This window comes from Quercus robur, chromosome 10, assembly GCF_932294415.1.
Source record: "Quercus robur chromosome 10, dhQueRobu3.1, whole genome shotgun sequence".
In the NCBI taxonomy this organism is placed as follows: domain Eukaryota; kingdom Viridiplantae; phylum Streptophyta; class Magnoliopsida; order Fagales; family Fagaceae; genus Quercus; species Quercus robur.
In genome coordinates, this window is record NC_065543.1 from 29375994 (window position 1) to 29399563 (window position 23570).

At 38.0% G+C, this 23570-nt stretch overlaps 2 protein-coding genes across 3 annotated transcripts; both read left to right on the forward strand.

Moving 5' to 3' along the window:
• The first annotated feature begins 568 nt into the window (after window positions 1-568).
• Window positions 569-7751, forward strand: LOC126702258 (uncharacterized). Of its 2 annotated transcripts, none has more exons than XM_050400932.1 (6): window positions 569-1042; window positions 1677-1811; window positions 1901-1988; window positions 2687-2781; window positions 4874-4942; window positions 7191-7751. In XM_050400932.1, exons 1-6 carry the CDS (start codon window positions 700-702, stop codon window positions 7349-7351), a joined length of 891 nt encoding a protein of 296 aa, XP_050256889.1. In that variant the 5' UTR covers window positions 569-699; the 3' UTR covers window positions 7352-7751. The 2 variants fall into 2 exon arrangements, with proteins under 2 accessions (XP_050256889.1, XP_050256888.1); XM_050400931.1 differs by having other exon boundaries at window positions 573-1042; window positions 4775-4942.
• An 11781-nt stretch (window positions 7752-19532) lies between these two features.
• Window positions 19533-20186, forward strand: LOC126704027 (uncharacterized). The gene has a single exon (XM_050403068.1). The coding sequence runs from the start codon at window positions 19533-19535 to the stop codon at window positions 20184-20186; it is 654 nt and encodes a 217-aa protein (XP_050259025.1).
• The last annotated feature ends 3384 nt before the right edge of the window (window positions 20187-23570 follow it).

The following is a 23570-nucleotide window of genomic DNA, read 5'->3' on the forward strand; positions in this document are numbered from 1 at the left end:
TTTCACATCACAATTTTGACAAAAAAAGTTGCGATTATAATTTTTTTAAACCCAAACCCATCACAGTAATCCACACAAGGTATGTGTTTGGAAACAAATTATAAGCTACATTTTTTCTTTTTAATTTTTATGTAACTAAATTTTTAAAATTTAACCTTTTTTTTTTCTTTTTTTTTTTTACTTTTTCTCATATTTTGAAAATACAAGCATAATTCAACAAAGAGTTTTCCATAAAAAGATATTAGGGGGGTGTTTGGTAGGGAGCATTTAAATAATAGTTTTCAGGCTCATATTTCACTAACACTTTTTAACCCAAACGTATTTTCATAACACTTAAACAAAGAATAATGTTAGAGATACAAACTATTTTACAAATTTTTTTACAAACTACTAATGTGGTAAGTAATTATTGATAAATAAAAAAATAATGTTAATAATAGACCTACATAAAAACTAATAAAAAGTTGAACACAATAATATTTTGTAAAAATATTATAAAATAATTTAATTTGTAGCGTAGCATTTTTCTTAAACAAATGCTAGAAATCTCTAGGAGCAGAAAGTCGATATCCAGTTAGAAGTGACCCAACCGTAGCCACTGCCCAAAAACCCCATCAAAAACCCTTGTCGAAAATCTTTATAGTTATAGTTTATAGTAACCACGTGGCCACGAGAAAGACCTCATCTCAACTCAACGCAATGAGAAGAGCTTCCACTCTCGCCTCCTCCGTCCTCTCCCGAACCCTCGCCACCGCCCACGGCGGCGTCGGCGTTGGCGTCGCCACTTCCATAGCCGTCCACCACAACCAGAGGCTTCTCCAGGTGGCGCTCTACGGAAGTAGCAGTAGCTCGAGGGGTTCGTACACCCGCTGGTGGAGTAAATCACCGGCGCGAGTTTTGTCTCTCGGTGTCGCCGGGGCTTTGATCTCCGTCGCCGCCGCCCAAGAGGTCCACGCGAAGGAGCCACCGCCGCCGGAACTCGTTCCCAAGGACGTGGTTCTTTACCAGTACGAAGCTTGCCCCTTCTGCAATAAAGTTAAAGGTATGGATCTCTTTCTTCTTTAATTCTTTGAAATAAATTTTTGTATAAAGTTTATTGCTTCCAAATTTAACTTCCTGAATTGGTGATTTGTTTTGCTTTGAATTGTTTGTGTTGGTTTCTATGTATGTGTTTGTATTTTTTAAGAAATGGATGATGGAGATTGGAGGAGAGGAAAGAAAAGGAAAAAATAAAAATAAAAAAACAAAAATTGAAGAATCCAAATCAATTGTGCCAGTTTGATTTGGATAATGGAAATGCTGGAAATTTCATTTTCCAGCATTTTCTCTGCTGCCCAATACTTCATTGGGATAATGGGCTCATACCCAATGCACGAAGCTCCAACTTTTCGGGGTCTAGGAGAGGTGATTGGTAGGCAACATTGAGTTTTGAATGATTTAGCGGATTTTGTTGAATCCATTTATAATAATTTGGGTGAATAGGGGAATATTTTCAAGCAACTTCTTTTTTTGTTTGATTTTCTGTTTAATCTCTTACTTTTCAAAAAGAGGGAGGGAAATTCTGTTTAAGTAAAGGAACTGCATGATAATGTCGTTATTGAGCTAGTTACTTTCTTAATGTGTTGTGGTGTTTTGTGTTCAGTTTTTTTACAAGGTGATATTTTTTGCCATCTCAGCCTTTCTCGACTATTATGATATACCATACAAAGTAGTAGAGGTCAACCCAATTAGTAAGAAAGAAATCAAGTGGTCTGACTATAAGAAGGTGCCGATATTAATGGTTGATGGGGAACAACTGATCGACTCATCTGGTACTTGTCATTGAGTGATTGTGGAAGTATTTTAACTTTTCAAGTTCCGATTCAAGTGTCCATCAAACTCATATGTGGCATGTTTGCAGCTATTATTGACAAGCTGGGTGGCAAGATTCATTCAGACAAAAGGGCTGATTCAAAATCGGATAATGATGAAGAGAAAAAGTGGCGAGGGTACAGTTTTTATGCAATAGCTTATGTTCATTTTCTTTTTCTTGGCTAAGCATATGTTCATGATCTGAAGACTTATGTATCTTGCATGAAATAATTCTGGTTAACACTATACTTCGAGAAGTTTGAGATTATTATAATAATACTTCACCTGTTAGTAATCTCTTAAAGGCATGAAGAATGGTCACACATCTTTTATTCCCATCTTCATAGTGTACTTTGACCTTTGATTGTTAGAGCCAGGCTGTTGGGACTTGATTTTTCATTCATTTATGGGAAATATCGGTAAATTTTGTGTGAGTATTACAAGTTGATGGGAAAATGCTCTATTTTCTTTATGAAAATATGTTTGCATATGTTATTTATGAGAATTCTATTATGCCTTCGTATGAATGTTTGCATGTGTATATCATTCTTAGACATGTACATGCTACAATATGTGTATTATATAATAAAAAATTATGAAAAACAATATTAAAAAAAAAAAAACCACCTTTGATGTGAAGACATTTTAAAATAATGCTCTCCCTCTCTACTACAACTTGTTATTGTTTAATAGATTCTACTTGAGTTGAGTTGCATGCTTTTGCTTTTTTTGGCATTCTATTAATAATATTTATAGTTAATGTTTAATTAGGAACTAAGGTTACAACCATGGTTTTGACACATCCAATTTGCTAATTTGAGGCTGCCTGATATAGGTGGGTTGACAATCACTTGGTGCATATCTTATCACCAAACATATACCGAAACACTTCTGAGGCACTTGAGTCCTTTGACTATATCACAAGCAATGGTGAGACTTATGCAGATTTGCATATTATTATTTAAATTAGGTTTTACTTTATTGTATTTTCATATCTTAATATGGAAAAAAGTAGGTACTTGATAAATCTTCTATCAATAATTGTGATGCTTAAATCTCCTCTTTTGCCTTTTTTTTTTTTTTGTTTTTTATTTTCTTGATTGTGTGTACTTCAGATTGTAATCTCTTAGGGGGTGTCTGGTTTGGGGAATCCACATTACCCTAGGGTCTAGATTCCTAGGAATGTGATGCTTTTTTAACACAATATTAAGTCTTTTTTTCCACCACAAATAAATAATGAGTATAAATCGTGGCAAATTCACTAAAACTATAATTGGACGTTTTGAATGACATGTATAACACAAAAAAAATTATTTAAATTCTTGTTCTTCTATTCATGGCAATCACGGCATCATGTCTTTTTAATAAAAGTAATTTATTTTATTTTAGCATCTAACTCAATCCCTAATAGGAAATATAAAAATGGAAAAAAAAGAAAAGAAAAAAAGAGGCCAATTCTTAACCATAATTTAAAAAATAAAGTTAAATCCATAATTTTTAAAATATTTTTATTGGTTAAAGGGTAGGGAGGAATGGACAAAATTGTTAATTTTAAAAAAAAATTATACCCACTTTTTTAAATCACGGGAATGTGTATATACCCACTTTTTAAAAAGAGAATCCACATTCCTAAAAAAATGGGATTGAGTGGGAATTTAGATACGCATAGGCATTTGATTTGCTCGTGTGATTTGCAACCAAAATGGGATTGTTAGGGAATCCTAAAACATTCCCATGAAGCCTAAAATATTACTCCATACCAAACGCCTCATTTAGGGATTTCTTTTACATACCCATGTACTTTACTGTTGCTAGAGAGGAGTTCAAATGACTCTTCTTTAGAAAGTTTCCCTACTTCCTATGTTAAAAAAAAAAAAAAAAAAAAATCTATTCTTATTTATCTGGGGTGAAAAAAAATCTAAGCAGTTTTTTCTTTCACATGGTATTCCTATGGAGAAGTTTCTGGGAAGTGTTGGTCCCTAAAGTTTCAATTTTCTCAATTTTGTTCTCATATTTTGAAAACATTGTCAATTTGGCCTTCTGATTACTGGTAGTTGGGTTGTCATTAACCGCAAAAAGCTCAGTCTCCTCTTACGGAAAAGACAAAGGAAGTGATGCTTTTGGTTACTACCACTAAAGGCAGAATTATAAGTAGTATACTCTGTTGGTGTACAATCCTCAAAAATTAACCTCTTAGGGTTGTAGCACCTGTGTCATAACTTTGCTGGCTTCTAGAAGGGTTTCTTTGGGCGTGCTTGTTTCCAAGGTCAGTGTCTTATCAATAGAAATATGTGTAATAGTGTGCCTGTTGTGATGAGATTCCCTTTTTGAGGCTTTGTCTAGGCCTTGAACGTGTATCAACTAATCTTTCGTAATTTTGCTTCCTGATAAATTGAAGATTAGAATTTGTTAGTAAATTTTCTGGCTTCTCATTTGTGGTAGTGGTAGTGCATTCTTCTTCCATGTGTCATAAAACAGAAATTGCGAACTAATGTTAATTCACAGAGAGATTATGTTTGATTTGTTGAAAGAGTTGCATTTATGTTTTACCAAAAAAAAAGGAGTTGCATTTATGGCATTTAAGCTTTGGTTGAAGGTCCTTCACTTCTCTCTGTTTTTGTTCAACATGTGTCAAGGCTTTGGTCTATTATGTCTTTCTAGACTCATGGTTGATGTTGCCTCTATGTTTGGTTGTTGGATCTTTACTCATTCCAGGATTAAGACAAAGTCGCTGAAGGATTTGTTTGTGTGTGTTTTCTATAGAAAGGGGGGAAGGGGGGTATGCTACCAACTAATCATTCTAAGTTCCTTTTATATCATTTTTTCTTCTCCTGCTCTTAGATCCTCCAGTTTATTTTGAACTTGAGCTTTAGATTTTGGTTGATAATCCTAATAATCATATGCATGTCTCCTATGCTTGTAGGTAATTTTAGCTTCTCTGAAAAAATTACTGTGAAATATGCTGGAGCTGCTGCTATGTATTTTGTATCCAAGAAATTGAAGAAGAAATATAACATTACAGATGAACGTGCTGCACTGTATGAGGCTGCAGAAACATGGGTTGATGGTCTTAATGGCAGGGATTTCCTTGGTATGAATTCGAGTTTAATTTTCTCAGCGTTATGTCAAAAAATGATTAGCATGCATCACTTTATCTAATCAATTGATGATCAATGGCTTCACCCCCACCCCAATCTTAAGTGGGGAGGGGCTGCCACTTTAGCTAAAATTCATTGGCTTGCAATCAATGATATAGATACAAACACGTGCAAGTTGGAGTTTTTCCATCAAATGGTTTTCACATTATCATTTGAATTGATAGTTAAGTGTTGACTTCATATCAGTTCATGATATGGCCTGTCCAAAATTCTACATAGACTTTTATTTATTTATTTTATGGTTAAGAATAATTTCGTTGAAAATAGACTATTTCATGCACAAAAGCACATGCTTGAGGGAATAGTTAGATACTTGAAGAAGTCTAGATACCTCGTTTGTCAAATAAAAAGAATGAAGAAGCCAAAAGAACTACAAAATTCTACATGATCTCATGGTCTTGCATCATCAATCTAGTGCAGAACTAGGTGAACAACCAAACTTATTGTAATGTCAAATGTTCTTCTAAGCTTATAAAGTCAGGAATGCTATAAAATATCTCTAAAAAACATGTATATCAAGGAAGATATACATATTTGTAAAAAAAATAAAAGAAAGGGGGGGCGGGTGGAAGATATACATAAAGGATATAACCATATCCAAGTCTCTCTCAAAACCCTAAAATGGAACCAACACTAGGTAATGACCCTTTGTATCATAGAATTTATAATCCAAAAAAGTAGGAAATATTTTCTTGATAGGTAAATAAAATTCATTAATGAAAGCAAAAAAAAAAAAACCACTTAAATTACCCTTAAAACAGAAGCTTAAATTCCAAAACTGATTGTTCACAAGCCTCAAAGTTTATGCTTTCTTTTCATCCAAATGCACAATGCAAGCGAGCATTCACAGCAGAGGTGCTGAAAAATTTAGCTTTTAGCCCCTCAAAATGTTACTTTCCATTTTAACTCATCACTTAACAATACACTCAACATCCCATCTCCTATTTTAACATAAAACCCAATAAAATAATATATCAAATCCAATAAAAATTAATTTCCCTATAACCCACAGCACAACGATGATCATCCACAACCCATAGCAACCATCAGAACCACCATGATCACCCACTAGTTCACATCACCCACAGCACCATCAAAACCTAGAACCACCATGATCCACCACCGACAACCAATCAAAAATAAAAAAACCCACTATGATCAACCCAACCAAAAGCCCACTAGATCATCCACAATCGACAAAAACCACAGTGATCAACCCAACCAAAAACCAAGATCAAACTCAAACAACCACGGCTAGTCCATTGTGATCAACCCAACCAAAAACTCAAACCAAACTCAATCAACCACCGTGACCAAAAACCCAAACCATATCAACACTGCAACCCATGAACCCAAAAATCAGATCAACCATGACCCACTATCACCGTTGATAGAGCTGTCACCCACGACCCACGAACCCACTGAAGCAACCCATCCACAAGAGCTGTTGCTGGTGCTAGAGAGAGTTCTGAGAGGAGAAGGAGAGGGCCGAGTGAAAAGAGTGAGAGCGAGAGAGAGGGGAATAAAAAATAATAAAAAGGAAGTAACAACTTGCTATAGTAAGTTGTTAAAAAATATTAGCTTTAAAAACTTGGATGCAGGGTGATTTTTGGTGTTGGAGCTGCTAAAATAGCTAAAAAACTATTTTAGCAGCTCCAGTGTGAATCCTCTAAGACAAAGGAATGGTCTTCCAAATGTTTCTACTTCTAGCGTGCCCATCCAGTTTGCCACCAATTTTGCCTCAGTTCTAGGCATTGCCACTCTGTCCCGGACAAACAAAAAACAAAACAACCAAAGCTCTCTTGCAATAGCATTGTTCAAAATGTTGTGTTCTTGATAGACAAAAAACCAGCAGGATTTGCTTCCCACCATTTTTTTGACAACTCCTTGAACTTGAGACCTTTTTGTCACAACAATTTGCATTCTTGTATTTCATAATTTAAAGGAGTAAAATCTACTTCACCATTGATGACTGTCTCTCTCTGTTTTAAATTGTTTCTTTATGTCAATGGTAATATTGTTTTAAAAAGGAAATTCAGTATTATTTATGTCAATAATAAAAATACTAATATTGTTTATGTTGGTACATGTCCATGCTGCTAATATGTAAAATTTGTTACCTGTTTTTTTCTTCCCATTATGATCATATTGTTCAATTGTGTTTATTTCTTATTGGTTCAGGGGGCTCTAAGCCTAATTTAGCCGACCTTGCTGTTTATGGGGTGTTAAGACCTATCCGTTACTTGAGGTCTGGTAAAGATATGGTGGAGCACACTCGCATTGGTGACTGGTACACAAGAATGGAGAATGCTGTGGGAGAGTCTTCAAGGATTAAAGCCTAAATTTTTGGTTAATTGCGTATAAAAGCTTGAACTGTTGTTTAACTGCTTTTATCTGCCTTCCTAGAGTTTGTAGGTTCACTCACCTCTTGAGTATATTTGATACAGAGAAACGACTGAGAGATTTTACAAGAAACGTTCTTCTTCCTTTCAATTAGAAGATTCTGCTGTTTTGTGGTAAAAGATTTCTTGTAAGCTAAATTTTGCTATTACAATTGATTGTATGGAAACTGAAATGTATTTGTTACCACGGGTAATGTTAAGCAATAATACGGAATAATAGAAAGTCAGGTGTCGATTGCGATACTCTGGCAGAATTGCAGTTATTCTGGTTTATCAAATTTGTAAAACATTTACTATTCCAGATTATGATTGTTAGGTTTGGATTGGAATTATTTGGACATGCCCCAGTTTCCTCCACTTCTGGCTCTTTCTTGGTAATTTTTGGTTGGATGAACTCCTTAAAGCAGAATTGAATTGCATGGGTGTGTATGGTGTCCATGAATGACCCCACCCTGGCAGTGTAGATATTTTATGCGTTGAGTTCCAAACTCTCACTGTTTTGTTCTCCTTCCAAAGCACGTAACATTGAGAGAAAAAGTCTATACACAATGAAGGAAGATCACCTCTTATAAGCACATCCCTATCTTCTTCCCCAGGTGATGTGAGACTTCAAGATTGTTTCTCCCTCTGGTTCTTCACTATCTGCCCTACTTATGAGTACACGTGTCCTCAGTGTTGGCCCACACTTCTGGTTAGGGCACACTTTGATTCCATAACTAGGATTTTAGATTCTCGGCTTGTCAAAAGTACTAAAATTCAAATAATGTAACAAGAGCATAATTGAATCCATGTATAATAAATCAAATTGTCAAGGAAATAATTAACTATCAAGTCTCTCAAATAAACAATGACTTTTGAGAGGAGTCTGTGGTATGCCTCTGTGGTAGAACCCCTTTCATTCTCTCTTGTGTGTGTGTGTGTTTGTTTGTCAAGAAAAAAAAAAAGGTCTCTCAAATAAAATCCATCAAACTAAAATTTATAAAGTTTCCAAATACAATCTCAAATAGTCTCACGATTACTAAGTTCACTATTCTAAGAAAACATGATAACATAGCTTCCAACGAAGTCTTCAATCTATGGCTTCAACGATCATCCATCAAAGTCAAATGGTCATTCTAGCCCTTTGAAGTCCAGGTCACAAGTTCTCAACAAGTCCTCAAAAGTCTAGATAGTCCTCTTAGACTGTCCATATGTTTAGGGGTGGCATGCAGTGCTAAAGTTCAACTTAGAGCCCAAGGCTTTTTGCAAGCTATCCCAGAACCTCGAAGTGAATCTTAGATCTTTGTAAGATACAATTGAAACAAGCACCCCATGCAACCTCACAATCTAATTAATATAAAGTTTTGCCAGCTTGTCAAGAGAGTAGTTCATTTGAATCAGAATGAAGTGGGAAGATTTTGTCAACCTAGCCACCACCACCCAAATAGCATTATGATTTCTAGGTGACCTTGGTAACCCAAATACAAAATCCATGGAGATATGCTCCCACTTTCTTTCAAGTATGGATAGAGGTTGCAATAAACTTAACGACCTCTTATGTTCCACTTTGACTTGTCAAATAAAACATTTTTCCACAAATTGAGCTATTTCCATTTTCATGTTTTTCCACCAATAAATTAATCTCTTGAAGATCAAGAAACATCTTTGTACTACCTAGATGCACCATGTAAGGCCAACGATGCGTTTCCTCCAATAACTCCCTTTTAATCAATGAATAATTAGGCACAAACCAAACCTCAAAATACCATCATTGGAGATATTAAATTCAAGTCTACTCCTACTATGCACTTCTTCCATGATCTTTAACAACTAAGGGTCACCACCTTGCGTAGCCTTAATTTTACCAATTAGAGTTGGTTGCATGCTTAAATTTGCCAAGTGAGATTAGGAGTCTCTAGTCACTACCTCTACTCCAATTCTCACAAAATCAGCAATGATATGCTTCTGAGTAATTAAAAATGCAGCTAAAAAACCAGATGACTTTCGACTAAGTGCATCTATCACAACATTGGCGTTACCAAGATGATTATTTGTGGAGTATTGATGATCCTTAATTAGTTCTAGCCATCTCCTTTGCCTCAAATTTAATTCATTTTGGATGAAAATGTATTTTAAACTTTTATGATCTGTTTCCTCAAAAAAAAAAAAAAAAAAAAAAAAAAACTTTTATGATATGTGTATATTTCACATATCTCACATACAAATAATGCCTCAAAATCTTCAATGCAAAGACATATTGGTTTGTTACCTTGATTACCTTGATAGGCTTGTTATTTATATTTACTCTAAAAGCCAGGAAGAGCATCACGAGCACTTGAGAATTGTGTTTCAAATTTTAAGAGGAAAGAAGTTGAATGCTAAACTGAAGTCGTATGCTAATCAAGAAACAAACTAATATGTCTTTGCATTAAAGATTTGAAGGCATTATTTGTATGGTGAGAGATGAGAAATATACAAAGATCATAAAAGTTTAAAATACATTTACACCCAAAAGGAATTAAATTTGAGGCAAAGGTGATGTCTAGAACTAATTAAGTATTATAAGTACTCCATAAATTATCATCCTAGTAAGGCCAATGTTGTGGCATATGCACTTAGTCGAAAGTCGTCTAGTTTCTCAACTGCTTTGTTAATTACTTAGAAGCATATCATTGTTGATCTTGTGATACTTGGAGTAGAGATAGTGACTGGAGACTCCCAATCTTACTTGGTAAGTTTGAGTTTTCATCCATGTCTAATTGATAAAAAATAATGTTACCGAAGTTGGTGACTCATTTGTTGAAGATCATGGAAAACTGTGTAGTGGTAGTAGACTTGAATTAAATATCTCCAATGATGGTGTTTTAAGGTTCAATAATAGGCTCTGTGTGCCTAATGATTCATTAATTAAAAGGGAGATATTGGAGGGAGCGCATCGTTCACCTTAAACAGTGCATCCGAGTAGAATTAAGATATATCCTAATTTTTGAGAGATTTATTGGTGGAACAACATGAAAAAAGAAATAGCTCAATTTGTGAAAAAAAAATGTTTGATTTACCAACAAATCAAAGTGGAACATCAAAGGTTGTCAGGGTTGTTGCAACCTCTATCCATCCTTGAGAGGAAGTGGGAACATATCTCCATGAATTTTGTGTTCATAAAAAAAAAAAAAAAAAAAAAAAAAATACTCCGTGGATTTTGTATTTGGGTTACCAAGGTCACCTAGGAATCATGATGCTATTTGGGTGGTGATGGATAGGTTTGTCCATTTCATTTTGATTCGAATGAACTACTCAATTAACAAGCTGACAGAAATTTATATTAATGAGATTGTGAGGTTGCATGGGGTGCCATTGGGAGTTAAGTAATTATGTTTTCTTAGGATAATGAACTTAGTATTAATGAGACTATTTGAAATTGTATTCGGAGAATTTATAAATTTTAGTTTGATGGATTTTATTTGAGAGAACTGATCATTTGATTTCTTATGTGTATTTAGTTAAGCCCTGTTCCATTATTTGAATTTTAGTACTTTTGACAGGTTGAGTATCTAAATCCTAGTTACAGGTTTGGGTACTCGTGACAGTTATAGTATCATAGCCATTAAGTGTGGGCCCTACACGCGAGAACGCATGTGCTCATAAGTGGGGTGGATTGTGAAGGACCAAAAAGAGATGCAATCTTGAAATCCCATATCGCCTAGCTAGGAATTCACATGTGGATGTGCTTATAAGGGGTGATGTCCCTGTCAAGGCATTTTTTCTACCATTGCTGTGTGCTTTGGGAGAAGAACAAAATTGTGAGGTTCTAAGACCTAAATAGGACAATATCTACACAGTTGGGGTGACATAGTTGGAGATTTGACTTGAATTGGCGATGATATGATTGCTACTATCTATGGCAGATTCCAGTTAAACTAAAAATTTTCATATTTAACTCTGGTGATAGATTTTTTTTTTTTTTTTTTTTTTTGTTTTTATTAAATTTTGGAATATATTAAAGGAGAATGTGACTTGGATATTTAGATCACATCATTATAAAATTTATGTGTAAATATCGTTTTCATCCCTACATTTTCGGCCAATTTCCATTTTGGTGACCTTTTTTTTTTGAGAGATGCTACGTCTACAACATTTTTACAACATTTTTACAACAAATCATGGGTGGTTAGTTGTTATTGGTTCAAATTTAAAACTAATACTAAGATTACTTTTTTGCCCCAACAAAAACAACCAGTAACAACTTGCCACTTAGGATTTGTTGTAAAAATGTTGTAGAAATGTTGTAGACATAGCATTTCTCTTTTTTTTTTGGTCCCTAAAAATGAAAAATCATTCTTATTTTAGTCCCTACTCTCTACCTTCATCTCACTAATGGAAATTACCTATGTAGCACATGGAATGCTAAATTGGCACGTTAGACATTGACGTGACCATTAAAATGAGAGAAGTGCTACATCCATAACCTTTTCATAACAAATTATAGGTGATTAATTGTTATTGGTTCAAATTTGAACCTACCATTGAGATTACTTTTTTGTCCCAACAATAACATCTAGTAACAATCTGACACTTAGGATATGTTTTGAAAATGTTGTGGACATAACATTTCTTTTAAAATAATAATAATAATAATAATAATAATAATAATAATAATAATAATAATAATAATAATAATTGTAAAGACCAGACTTGAGTTCCTAGCCCAGCACGTGGACGGACTTAGGCCCAAGAAGCCTAAAACAATGAATTTGTAGAGGAATGGGTTGGAAAACTAGGCTTTAGTTGATCAAACAACGATCTAGATAGGCTTGATGACAAAAAGATAAAAATGGACAATTATGAAATGAAGAAAGAACGTCCTCGGTGAAATCCGAGGACAATAGTTCTGATATAATGTTTTTAGATATCGTTACAAATTTGATTGTGGAATGCTATAGTAATTCTTCTCTCAATTTCTCCATCCCTTTTTCTTGTTTCCTCCTTCTTTTATACTCTCCTCCCTTTTCACCTCCACCATCCACCTGTAAACTAGATGGTTAGGGTTGATACTTGTCCCATCAGCCCTTCTCATAAGTCCTCAAGTAATAACTGTAAGGTTGAAATACACAGTTCAGGTATCACTTCTATATTAATGCGGCCAGGGGATTAGCTGTAGTGCATTTAATGCGGAGGTAGCAGCCTTTTCCTCAGATATTTTGGGGCTCATCCTTATCTTATATCTCTGCAGTGCTTGTCTGCCCCAAATGAATTTCAGGGGTTGTCATCGTTGCTGTCAATCCATTTTCCAAGACCTCGGCCAAGTTCGGCCGAGGAAGTTTTCATCCTCGACACACTCTTCGAAGCCTTTAGGACCAAAACCCCACCTTTTATTCATCAGCGCAATTTCCTTTGACAAAGACATCTCCTACTCGGGTAGATCTTCGTTCTTGGCTTGGGCCACAAGCCCAATATATGAATAAATAATGAACTTTTGGGCCCAAGGACCCTACAATAATAATAATAATAATAATAATAATAAAAAAAAAAAAATTGACATTTAAAAAATTCCATGTCAACATTTTAATTATAAAATAAGCCACATTAGATATAGCTATAAAAACAAATTATAAACTTCTGCTTAAAAAAAAAAAAAAAAAAATTCTTTTAGTTTTTTTTGGGAAAGAACATGAAAAACCTAGAAGATAATTGATCATGTTCTTCCCATTAAATCAAAGAACCTAAAAAATCAAACCCACAAAACCAAATCAAATTTCTTCTATCCCTCTTGCCTTCATCTCAAATTCTCTTTCTTCTCTCATCTCAAACTCTTTGTCTCTCTTGTCTCAAAATCTCTCTCTCTTTCTCTCTCTAAGCCACCATGATTGACCAAGCCTAAAGATCAACCCACCGCGCGAGGCTCTCTCACCCATTTCTTGTAGAACCTTCTCTCTCTACCTCACCCTCTCTCTTTTCCTCTCTTACTGGCCCAATCCCAGCTATGTTCGAAGCCTTTAGCTTTGTCCATTGCCATTAACCAATGTTGCCACCTCATGTAGTGGCTCCACCCTTTAAGTTTTGAGACAGCAATAGCAAACCTAGACCCATTTTTAGCTGATCGATTTTGTTCAAACCCAAACTCAAGGTAAGGAATTGTGGGTTTTGTTCAAATTTGGGTTGGTGAGGAGGGCTTAGGGTTCGGTCAAGGGGGTTTACTGAGAGAGAGAGAGAGAGAGAGAGAGAGAGAGAGAGAGAGAGAGAGAGAGAGAGAGAGAGAGAGAGAGAGAGAGAGAGAGAGAGTTTTGAGGTGTGAAGGTGGGTTGGGGGGGGGGGGGGCTGTGCTAGGTTAATGGGTTTTATGAGTATTTTGTTCAAATTTGGGTGGGAGTTTGTGTTTGTTGTTATTGGTATGGTTGAGGGATTGAGTTGGATTTGTTTGTTGTTTGTTTGGTTGAGAAATTGAAGATCTAAGATAGTGGTTTGATTGTTTTGAAGGCTACAGTGGGTTGATTGTATTGATTAAATTTTTGGATTTAAATTGATTTTTTTTGGGATAATTTGGTTTATTTATGTGGATTGGTTGTGTTTTGTACAATATTCATTTATGATTTTTCTTAGTTTGTTTTGGTTATCAATTTTTTTGGGGGGGGGGGTGTAAATTGATAAATTAATCAAAAAATAATTAAGACGTTGATGTGGATGTTGATATGGCATTTATTAAATACCAAACAAAATTTTAAATTATTATTTTATTCGCCACATCAGTGTCTAACGTGCTAGCTGTATACTCTGTGTGTTTCGTAGGTGTTGAGGGCCATTTGTGGAAGCCCAGCAGACAGAAAAGCCCAATAATGAGGGCCACAAAGAATTGACAAGATAAATAGCAAAGAACCCATTAGGCCCAAGCGGCAGGAATAATGGATTACAGGCCCAACAAATGAATAAATGGGTCTTAAAAAGGCAAGCGGGCTCAAAGAAGTCAGGAAAGAAAGAAGTAGCATCTCATGGGCAGAGTATGAGGTAGAAAAGTGAGAAAGGGCCGTCGCAGGCCCAAGGCAATTGTAAACTAAGAGAGTAAGGAGTTTATGACAAGCCCATGAACTCTAAAGATAAGGATAAGGTTATTGGGCTGGGGAAGTCCAATGAAGTTAGTAAAAAGCCCATGGGAGTGTGGAATTAGCAAACGGGCCGAGGAAGTCCAAGAAAAGCAATCGGACCACGGATGTCTAAAGGAAAAGCCCAAAGGGACATAAGAGCCCATGAGTAAAAGCAAAACAGTACCCACAATAGGCCACTGAGAAAAGAGATAAACGGTTGGCCCAAAAGGAGGTCCTGTAGGATTAAGTTATTACGACAGGAATAACAGTTCAACATGGCAAGCAGTAAAGAAAATCAAAAGTGGGCCAAAGAAATGTGAAGTCCATTATCATACAAGGCCCAGCTCCTGAATAGAGCGAAAAACCAAAGGAAAGCCCACATGAAAGGCCAGGAAAATGCAGATGGAGAGTCTCCAGGTCACGGCAGACGCATGAGCAGCAGGCAGACTCTTGGACAAATTTGAAAGGGAAGCACGCGCAAGGCCCAGGCACCACCAGCCTGTACTTAGCCAATATAGGACATGGTAGGGCCATGGGCCAGAGGTAAGAGGTAAAGGGGGTGTGGTTTGGTGGTGGGGAGGTGGGAAAAGACCTATTTACGGCTCCTGCCCAAGCCTCTTTTGGGAGGTACGTCCTGCTGGGATGATAGACCACCCAAAAGAGGCAAGTTTGAGGGGGAACCGTTGGTGCATGCTCTGAGAGTAGAGAGAGAAAGCATTTATACCGTGGCAGGAAAGAAGTGCTACGGTAGGGGGAGAACTGAAACCTGCCTCTGTCTAGCAAGGGTGAGTGGAGCACACCTTTGGTGGTCGGCAAGTATGCCCAGACCGGACAGAGGCGGTTAAAGGGCAAAATGGTAAAACCATGGTCGCGGCAGGCACTATAAAAAGGCTCTTGCCGTGCCCTGTAAAAGGGATCGAAAAACAGAGTATATTTTCTTAAGTAAAAAGGAGAAAACAGAGCAAGAAGAAAGAAAAAAGATAAGAAAAAAACTAAGAAAAACGAGAGTTATTTCAAAGAGGGCATGCACCCATAGATCGTTTTCTCCCTCTCCCCCTTCAAATCTTACCTTCTTCCAAAACGCAAACAAGGACTTTTTCTTTTGGGCAACAACCATTTAGGTCCGACTCCCTCAAAGTCATTAATCCCCCCGGCAGGATCCTTTTCCTCAGGGGGTTATTTGCATTGAGAAGAGGCGTTCTCCCCTCTTTGGCTTTGCTGCGGCAAACTAAGCTTAAAACTTAATTTATGCCCATTTAAATTAACCAGTATTATTTTCTTCGTTCTTCTCTGTGATCGATATCATTATGACTGTAATCATGCTTTATTAAGTAGGAAATACATAGTTGTTTATTTAAATAAGTCAAAATACTCTGTTTTAGTTATTATTATATCTGCCTGCCGTAACTCGTCTGCAGCAGTTCCGCCTGCCGTAATTTGTCTGCAACAGTTCTGCTTGCCATAAACTTGCTCCTGGCAGACAAGGCATAAGTTTGTGCATAAACTGGCCCAAGTTGAGTTACAATTGGACCGACCCCAGCTCCCTTACTTAGAAACACTAGGGCCCATTACCGCAGGAGGCAGCCCAGCCCATTACCACAGGAGGCAGCCCAACATACCATATCACACAGAAAAGGCCCCTACAGTAGGTAATTTTTGTTAGTGAGACGACTGTAAGGACTAAAAATGAGTACGCTTTTTCATTTTTGGGGAACCCAAAAAAAAAAAAAAAATTGTGGACCAAAATGAAAATTGGCCAAAAATGGTTTTAAGACTAAAATTTGATATGCTTTTATAAAAAGCATTAGGTTTAATGATGATTACTATTACCTGACAATTATATTGTTAGAGATATATATTAGACATATTAGCCCAATATAATAGGCCCAAGCTCATTCCTGCTTGTACTAGTAGTCTAGGGTTTAGTCGCCTATATATATTCATGTTAGGGTTCACTGAGAACACGAGGGTTACGTGGTTCAGCCTTACGGCCTACATCCACGGAGGAATCCCTTAAGGGCTACATCTTTATTATATGAGAGTGTAGTACAATAACCTCCTGCGTTACAATGAACCCTAACATGAATATATATAGGCGACTAAACCCTAGACTACTAGTACAAGCAGGAATGGGCTTGGGCCTATTATATTGGGCTAATATGTCTAATATATATCTCTAACACCCTCCCTCAAACTCAAGGCGGAAGCTTGATGAAGACTTGAGGTTGGATAAGCATGAGAAGATCACTTGAAGATGCCTTGTAGAATGCCTTTGAAGAAACCACAATGAAGAATGTGCCAATTGTCCAATTTCGAAGCTTCAAATGAAGAAACGGAGGCCAAAATCGGAATCTACGCGAAAAACTGAGCAAGATAGGCCCTTTTGGAAATTTTGACTTTTGATCAAAGGTCAACGCAAAAAGTCAAAGTCAATTGGTCTAGAGTCAAAGTCAACAGTCAAAGTGCTCACGGGTCAGATTCGGGTGGTCTGGGTCAGGTCGGTTCGGTCAACGGTCAGCTAGGTGACGTGGTGCTGACGAGACGACACTGCTGACGTGGCTGATGACATGTCGCTGACGTGGACTAGTGCTGACGTGGACGTGCTTGCGTGGTTGCTGACGTGGAGTGATGACGTCATCCGATGACGTTAGATGACATCAGCAATAGTTTTCCGGCGCGTGGAATGCACGTGATAGCGTTACCGGCGTGTGGAGGAGAAGCCAGAAATCCTGGAAGCGCGTGAGAGTGCGTGTGATCTCAGATGAGGGCTGGAATCGCAGGTTTCGTAGATCGACGGACGAGGAGGCCGACAGGGCGGCGCGTGCGCCCAGAAGAAGATCTAGAAGTAAGGATTCTATGGCGGCGCGTGGGAGATTTTCCAGAGGCTACGGAGGCGCGTGGAGGTGCGTGGCAAGGCTTCGGGTGACCGGATTTCTGGGTTTTGGTCGCAAGAGATCTTGGAGCACGTCTGTGGTGTTGGTTTCATCAGGCGAAGCTTGAAGTTGCATAGATCTGAGATTGATGTCACGGGTTTGCTTGAATTTGTGGATCTTGGACACAGCACTGCGCCACGGTGGCTGCGAGATGCCGTGGAGTCTAGATCCAGCAGAGAAGCATGCGTGACTTCTGATGGTGGTGTGCATGTGATATTCTTCTTTGTTGTGTAGAGATATTTGTTTGATGCCAAGAATGAAGTTTGGCTCTGATACCATGATAAATATATTAGCATAGAGACACCATGTTGAATATGCTAATATAGATGCGGAAGAGGAAGCATAGAGGAGGAACACTGAGAACACGAGGGTTACGTGGTTCAGCCTTACGACCTACATCCACGGAGGAATCCCTTAAGGGCTACATCTTTATTGTATGAGAGTGTAGTACAATAACCTCCTGTATTACAATGAACCCTAACATGAATATATATAGGCGACTAAACCCTAGACTACTAGTACAAGCAGGAATGGGCTTGGGCCTATTATATTGAGCTAATATGTCTAATATATATATCTAACATATATAAAATTGAACTTATGGTTTCATTATACATTAAAAGGTTACCAATGCTTCTAGATTTTTCAAGTATTGTTAAACCATTTAATAGTGTTAATGAAAAAATATTTTCGAGTATGATGTGTAGTGCAATATGCATTACATGGTTGAGCAGAGAATCCAACAACAATATTTCAGTTGTTTAGAGCAAATACCTGCACTTTATGATGGAGGGAACAGGAGCCATCAACACCTTCAATAACTTGACTGCAGTTATAATATCTACATCTCTCAATTCTTCTCTTCAATAAACTTTCCAAATACAACATCATTCTGATCTGAGATCTCTTGATTGCCCACTTTCGTTGCATCGGTACCCTGCATGCCATGGAGTCTTGCATTGAAAACAAAAGTCCTTGCACACAGGAGACTTTGATTGTGTCCCAGTTTGGCACTCGTTAATTAAGTATCATCACAGAGCATTCACGGTTTGGGCAGTAGCACCTTTTTTCAACCTGTAGAACGGTTGACTCGCAAAGAATATCACACAACTCATCAAACAGTGATTTTGATATGATTTGCCTGCAAAGAGAGGGTCCAAAAATTGCTCGTAGTTCTTGCTAGGGCATCTAATGTTGGCCACCTTGTCCTTAATCTTGACTTCGATGTATTTGGATATGCAGTCCATACGATGCAAATAGAGTGCACACTGCACACACTTGTTACTGTTGTTTTAATTTCTGGTTTGATTGTATGAGATCCATGCATATTTTGCATGTGAAGATTAAATGATCTTCCTGTACTTGGTCATGGTGGGTTTCTTTTTCTAAGTATAGCTGATCTTTCAGCGACAAGTTTCCCATGGCTTGAAAGTTGAACTACAATGTTGTTTAATTTTTCCATAGGATTTGTTGCTTTATATATAGATATATGGTTGGTCTTTGAATGGTTCTTTTAATCATATAGTAAGTAAAGACCGGATTGGACTCTACTTTTGACTATGGTACGTGATTGTAATTTGCTAGTTTTAGAGTGGCATTGAGGTGGTGGTCTAGCTTGTGTCCCAATTTGATTATGACAAGGTATGTTAAAAAAATTGTATTTTTTTTTTTTCAAATTCATCTATTGAATTAAATCAGTAAAAACATAACTTCTAAGGGAAATTTTTCATGATTAATTCCGACCAGCTGATACAATTAAATGGCTTCGGTTGACTGATTTAAGACTAGCTATACATGACAAATTGGGTTTTACCAATTGGCAGACAACAACTTAACTCTTATCAACTAACGTTATCAATTCTAAGAACAAGTCTTGATAGAAATAACATTAATTTAATTGTTCTTATCAACTCTCTTACAGGATGTTCTCGGTCTAGGGTTAGGGTTCCCGCCGCCTCCCCAAACCTAGGCTGTAGTAGTGCTGTTGCCTTTCTCTTCGAGAAAGACGTGATATTTTCCCTATAGTACTTTGCTACTAGTAGGGCTGGTTGTTTCCCTGTAGTACTCTGTTACTAGTAGGGTTTGGTTCTGTTTCTTTCTACGTTGACTGGAGATTCAGTGGTGTGACGGATAATGGAAGACCTTATGGCTAAGTGTGATAACTTATCACTCTCGGAATGGGAAGGGAAGAAAGTAGTGTTGTCGAAGAAAAACCAGAGGCCGGAGTGTGTCTTAGCAGCAAAATTCTTTACGAAGAGGGCTCTAAATATTGATACAGTGGCACGCACGTTTCGACCTATTTGGCGCACAAAGGCGAGCTTCCATATTACTAATGTGGGAGAGAATATACTGCTATTTACGTTTGAACAGGAGGTGGATGCTGTAAAAGTTTTGCTTGGGGAACCGTGGTCTTATGATCGCCATTTAGTAGTGCTAAAGCAATTTGAAGGTAATAAACCGATAAAGGAGGTTGTGTTTAACAGGGTGAAATTTTGGATCCAAATTCATGATTTGCCATACAAGTTTATGACCCCGGAGACAGCCATTAAAATCGGTGAATCAATTGGAGAGGTGGTTATGTCGCGAGACGAATCCAAGATGAGGGGAGGAACTTTCATGCGAGTTAGAGTTTGGGTTGATGTATCTCGCCCCTTATGCAGAGGAAGGAAGGTAAACTTTGAGGATGATCTAGAAGGTTGGGTCTCTTTTCAGTATGAGAGATTACCCAATATATGTTTTGGTGTGGGATGTTGTCACATGATGATAAGGAATGCGAACTATGGCTGAAAAGCAACGGTACTCTGCCGCTGGACCGTCAATAATATGGACACTGGATTAAAGCTTCGATATTCAGTCCAGCCAAGAGACAGGTAGTTGAAGTGAAGGGGTATGACTCAGAACCGGTTAGAGGCATGGATAAACAGGCCGATAGGGGTGGAATGGGGGTTTTAAGTGGGTTTGTTCATCAACCTGCAGCGCCATTGCTTTAGGAAACCCAAGTGGAACGTGTGGGCCTTGGTAAGTCAAGCATGTTGACCAAGCAACCCAGGAATGATAATGTGATAAGGGAGTTGGCTGGTGTACCGTCCGAGTTGCCTGGTGTTTCAAATATTTCACATAATGTAGCAGATTTTGAAATGGTGATTGAGGAATTAGATAGGGAGTTAGCCGGTAATGTCTCTCCTTCGAATGCATTGGTTGCTGAGGTAATCCGTGGCATTAAAGGAAAGGAAGGGGAGGTGGTGGGTCCGGAGGGGATGCATGGATCTGGGGAGTTGGTAAGGGAGTCCGAAATAGTGGGGCATGAAATTGTCCCCACTAACATGCAGCCTAGTTTAGGCAACATGGAGTTTTCTATGGGATGGACTGAAAGGTCTGAGAAGAAACCAAAGGTGAAATCAGTTCATGGTAAACAAGCCACCAAAGGGTCAACTGTTGCAGCCAGGGGTGTTGGAACTGAACTTACTACAGGTAATAAAAAAGGTACGTGGACTAGGCTCCCTTGTAAGCACAATAATAACCAGATGCAGGTGGAGAATGTGGTGACTTTAGGCCCAAAAAGAAAAGCTGAAGAAGGGGGTAGTACGGAGGAGGATGTGATTGAAGTTGAAAAGAAGCAGAAAGTGGATGATGAGATAAAAAGGCTCAGTGTCTTGTTTGCTACACACTTGGGATCGGCGGAGGTTGCTGGGCAACCCCACCGGGTCCAATGAGTCTCCTAAGTTGGAACTGTCGAGGGCTTGGGAACCCTCAGATAGTTAACGCCTTGAAAAAGGTTATTAGGTTAGAAGATCCCAATTTGGTGTTCTTGATGGAAACAAAGTCGAATGAAGAGTGGGTAAAAATTGTACGTAATCAATGTGGTTTTAAAGATAGTTTTATTGTTCCTAGTGATGGTTTAAAGGGAGGGTTAGCTTTCTTTTGGAAATCTGATATCAAAGTGGATGTTCTGGATTCTTCGCTATTCTTTATTGATGCTTTGATTGAGGGGGGGGGGGGTGAAAGAATTGGATGTTGGCATTTGTCAGGTTTCTATGGTCATCCTGAGACTGCACTAAGGATGGATTCATGGAGATTGCTTAATTCCTTAAGGGATAGCTCACAGTTGCCATGGCTTGTGATTGGAGATTTCAATGAAATCAGGTCTCAAGCAGAGAAGGAGGGAGGGGCTTCTAGGCCAGTACAGCAAATAGCCAGGTTTAATGCTTCTATTAACTTTTGTGGGCTTAAGGAGGTTGGCTTTGTGGGTCCTAAATTCACTTGGTTGTATCAAAAAAGGGATGGCACTCAGATCAGGGAACAGTTGGATAGGGCCTTAGCTTCTACAGATTGTCATTCTCTTTTCCCTAATGCTAAGCTTCATCATAAGTCATCTTCTGTCTCTGATCATAATCCTCTTTTGCTGCATCTATTCTCAAAGAAAAAATACCAGAAGCACAAGAAATTATTTAGATTTGAGTCTATGTGGTTAAAAGATGAGAGATGTGAGAAAGTGGTGACTGAGGCATGGGAGGAAGGGATGTGCATGGCTTCTAATTCTCCTATTTTATCTTGTATGGAATCATGCAGAAACAAGTTGGAGGTTTGGAATGTGAGTGAGTATGGGCATGTGGGAAAGAAGATAGCTGGTTTACAAAAATGCCTAGAAGGGTTGGAGATGCAAGCTTCATCACCTACGGTTATAAAAGACTTAAGAGATACTAGAGTGGAGTTGAATTGTTGGCTTGACAAAGAAGATGCCATGTGGAAACAGAGGGCTCAGCTGAACTGGTTTCAGGAGGGTGACAGAAATACCCGCTTCTTTCATGCTAAGGCCTCAGCAAGGTTTCAAAAGAACTTAATTGAGGGGGTTTTAGATGCTAATGAGGTGTGGCGGGTTGACCAAGGGGAGATTGAGAAGGCGTTTATTGACTACTATTCTGAGTTGTTCACTTCCTCAGCACCATCAGATTTCACTGAAATTCTGGAGGCCATTCAACCTAGAGTGACTCATTCAATGAATTCCATGCTGGTGAAGGAGTTCCAGGCAGGTGAAGGAGTTCCAGGCAGGTGAAGTGCACAAAGCCCTAAAACAGATGTATCCTTTAAAAGCCCCAGGTCTGGATGGTATGCCCCCTCTTTTTTTCCAAAAATTCTGGTCTACTGTAGGTGGTGTAGTAACTAAGACAATATTGGATTTCCTTAATTTAGGCATTACCCCGCCAAAATTTAATGAAACACATATTGTTTTGGTTCCTAAAACTGATTCACCTAAAAGAGTAACTGAGTATAGACCACTCAGTCTCTGTAATGTTATTTACAAACTGACATCTAAAACTCTAGCCAACAGACTTAAAAAAAATCCTCCCATCTATTATCAGTGATACTCAGAGTGCTTTTGTGAATGGTAGATTGATTACTGATAATGTTTTAGTAGCTTTTGAGGCAATGCACCAGATTAATTTGAAGAAATCAGGAACTAAAGGTGAGATGGCTCTCAAGTTAGACATGAGCAAGGCATATGACAGGGTGGAATGGGCATGCCTAGAGAAGATAATGGAGAAATTGGGGTTTCATTCAAGATGGAGGAGCCTGATGATGCAATGCATCTCTTCAGTCACTTATGCTGTACGGGTCAATGGTAAACCTAGTGGCCATATTATTCCTTCTAGAGGACTCCGCCAAGGTGATCCACTCTCCCCATATTTATTTTCGATTTGTGCAGAAGGCCTTTCTGCGTTGATTAAAAAAGCTACAGCTGATGGTTTGCTGGAAGGTGTTTCTGTGTGTAGGGGTGGCCATTGTCTATCTCATTTATTTTTTGCAGATGATAGTTTGATTTTTTGCAAAGCCACTATTGAAGAATGTGAAGCCCTTCAGAAAGTACTGAGAACGTATGAGCAAGCTTCTGGCCAATAGCTAAATTGTGCCAAAACTTCTCTGTTTTTTAGTCCTAACACAGTACAGGAGATCCAGGAAGAGATTAAAGTTTGATTTGGTGCTCAAGTCATTCGGCAGCATGAGAAGTATCTGGGCCTCCCTTCTTTGGTAGGAAGAAATAAGAAGAATACTTTCAAGGAAGTCAAAACAAAACTGGCCAAAAAATTGGCTGGGTGGAAGGAAAAGCTATTGTCTAAAGCCGGGAAGGAAGTTTTGATAAAAGCGGTAGCCCAAGCTATTCCGACGTATACT

Bases quoted from the DNA above. Each gene is read 5' to 3' on its own strand.
- LOC126702258 (XM_050400931.1), top strand. From the start codon at position 700: ATGAGAAGAGCTTCCACTCTCGCCTCCTCCGTCCTCTCCCGAACCCTC. The intron at 1,043-1,676 runs GTATGGATCTCT...TTGCCATCTCAG, and splicing joins CTTCTGCAATAAAGTTAAAG to CCTTTCTCGACTATTATGAT. The intron at 2,782-4,774 runs GTGAGACTTATG...CTATGCTTGTAG, and splicing joins TGACTATATCACAAGCAATG to GTAATTTTAGCTTCTCTGAA.
- LOC126704027 (XM_050403068.1), top strand. From the start codon at position 19,533: ATGGAAGACCTTATGGCTAAGTGTGATAACTTATCACTCTCGGAATGG.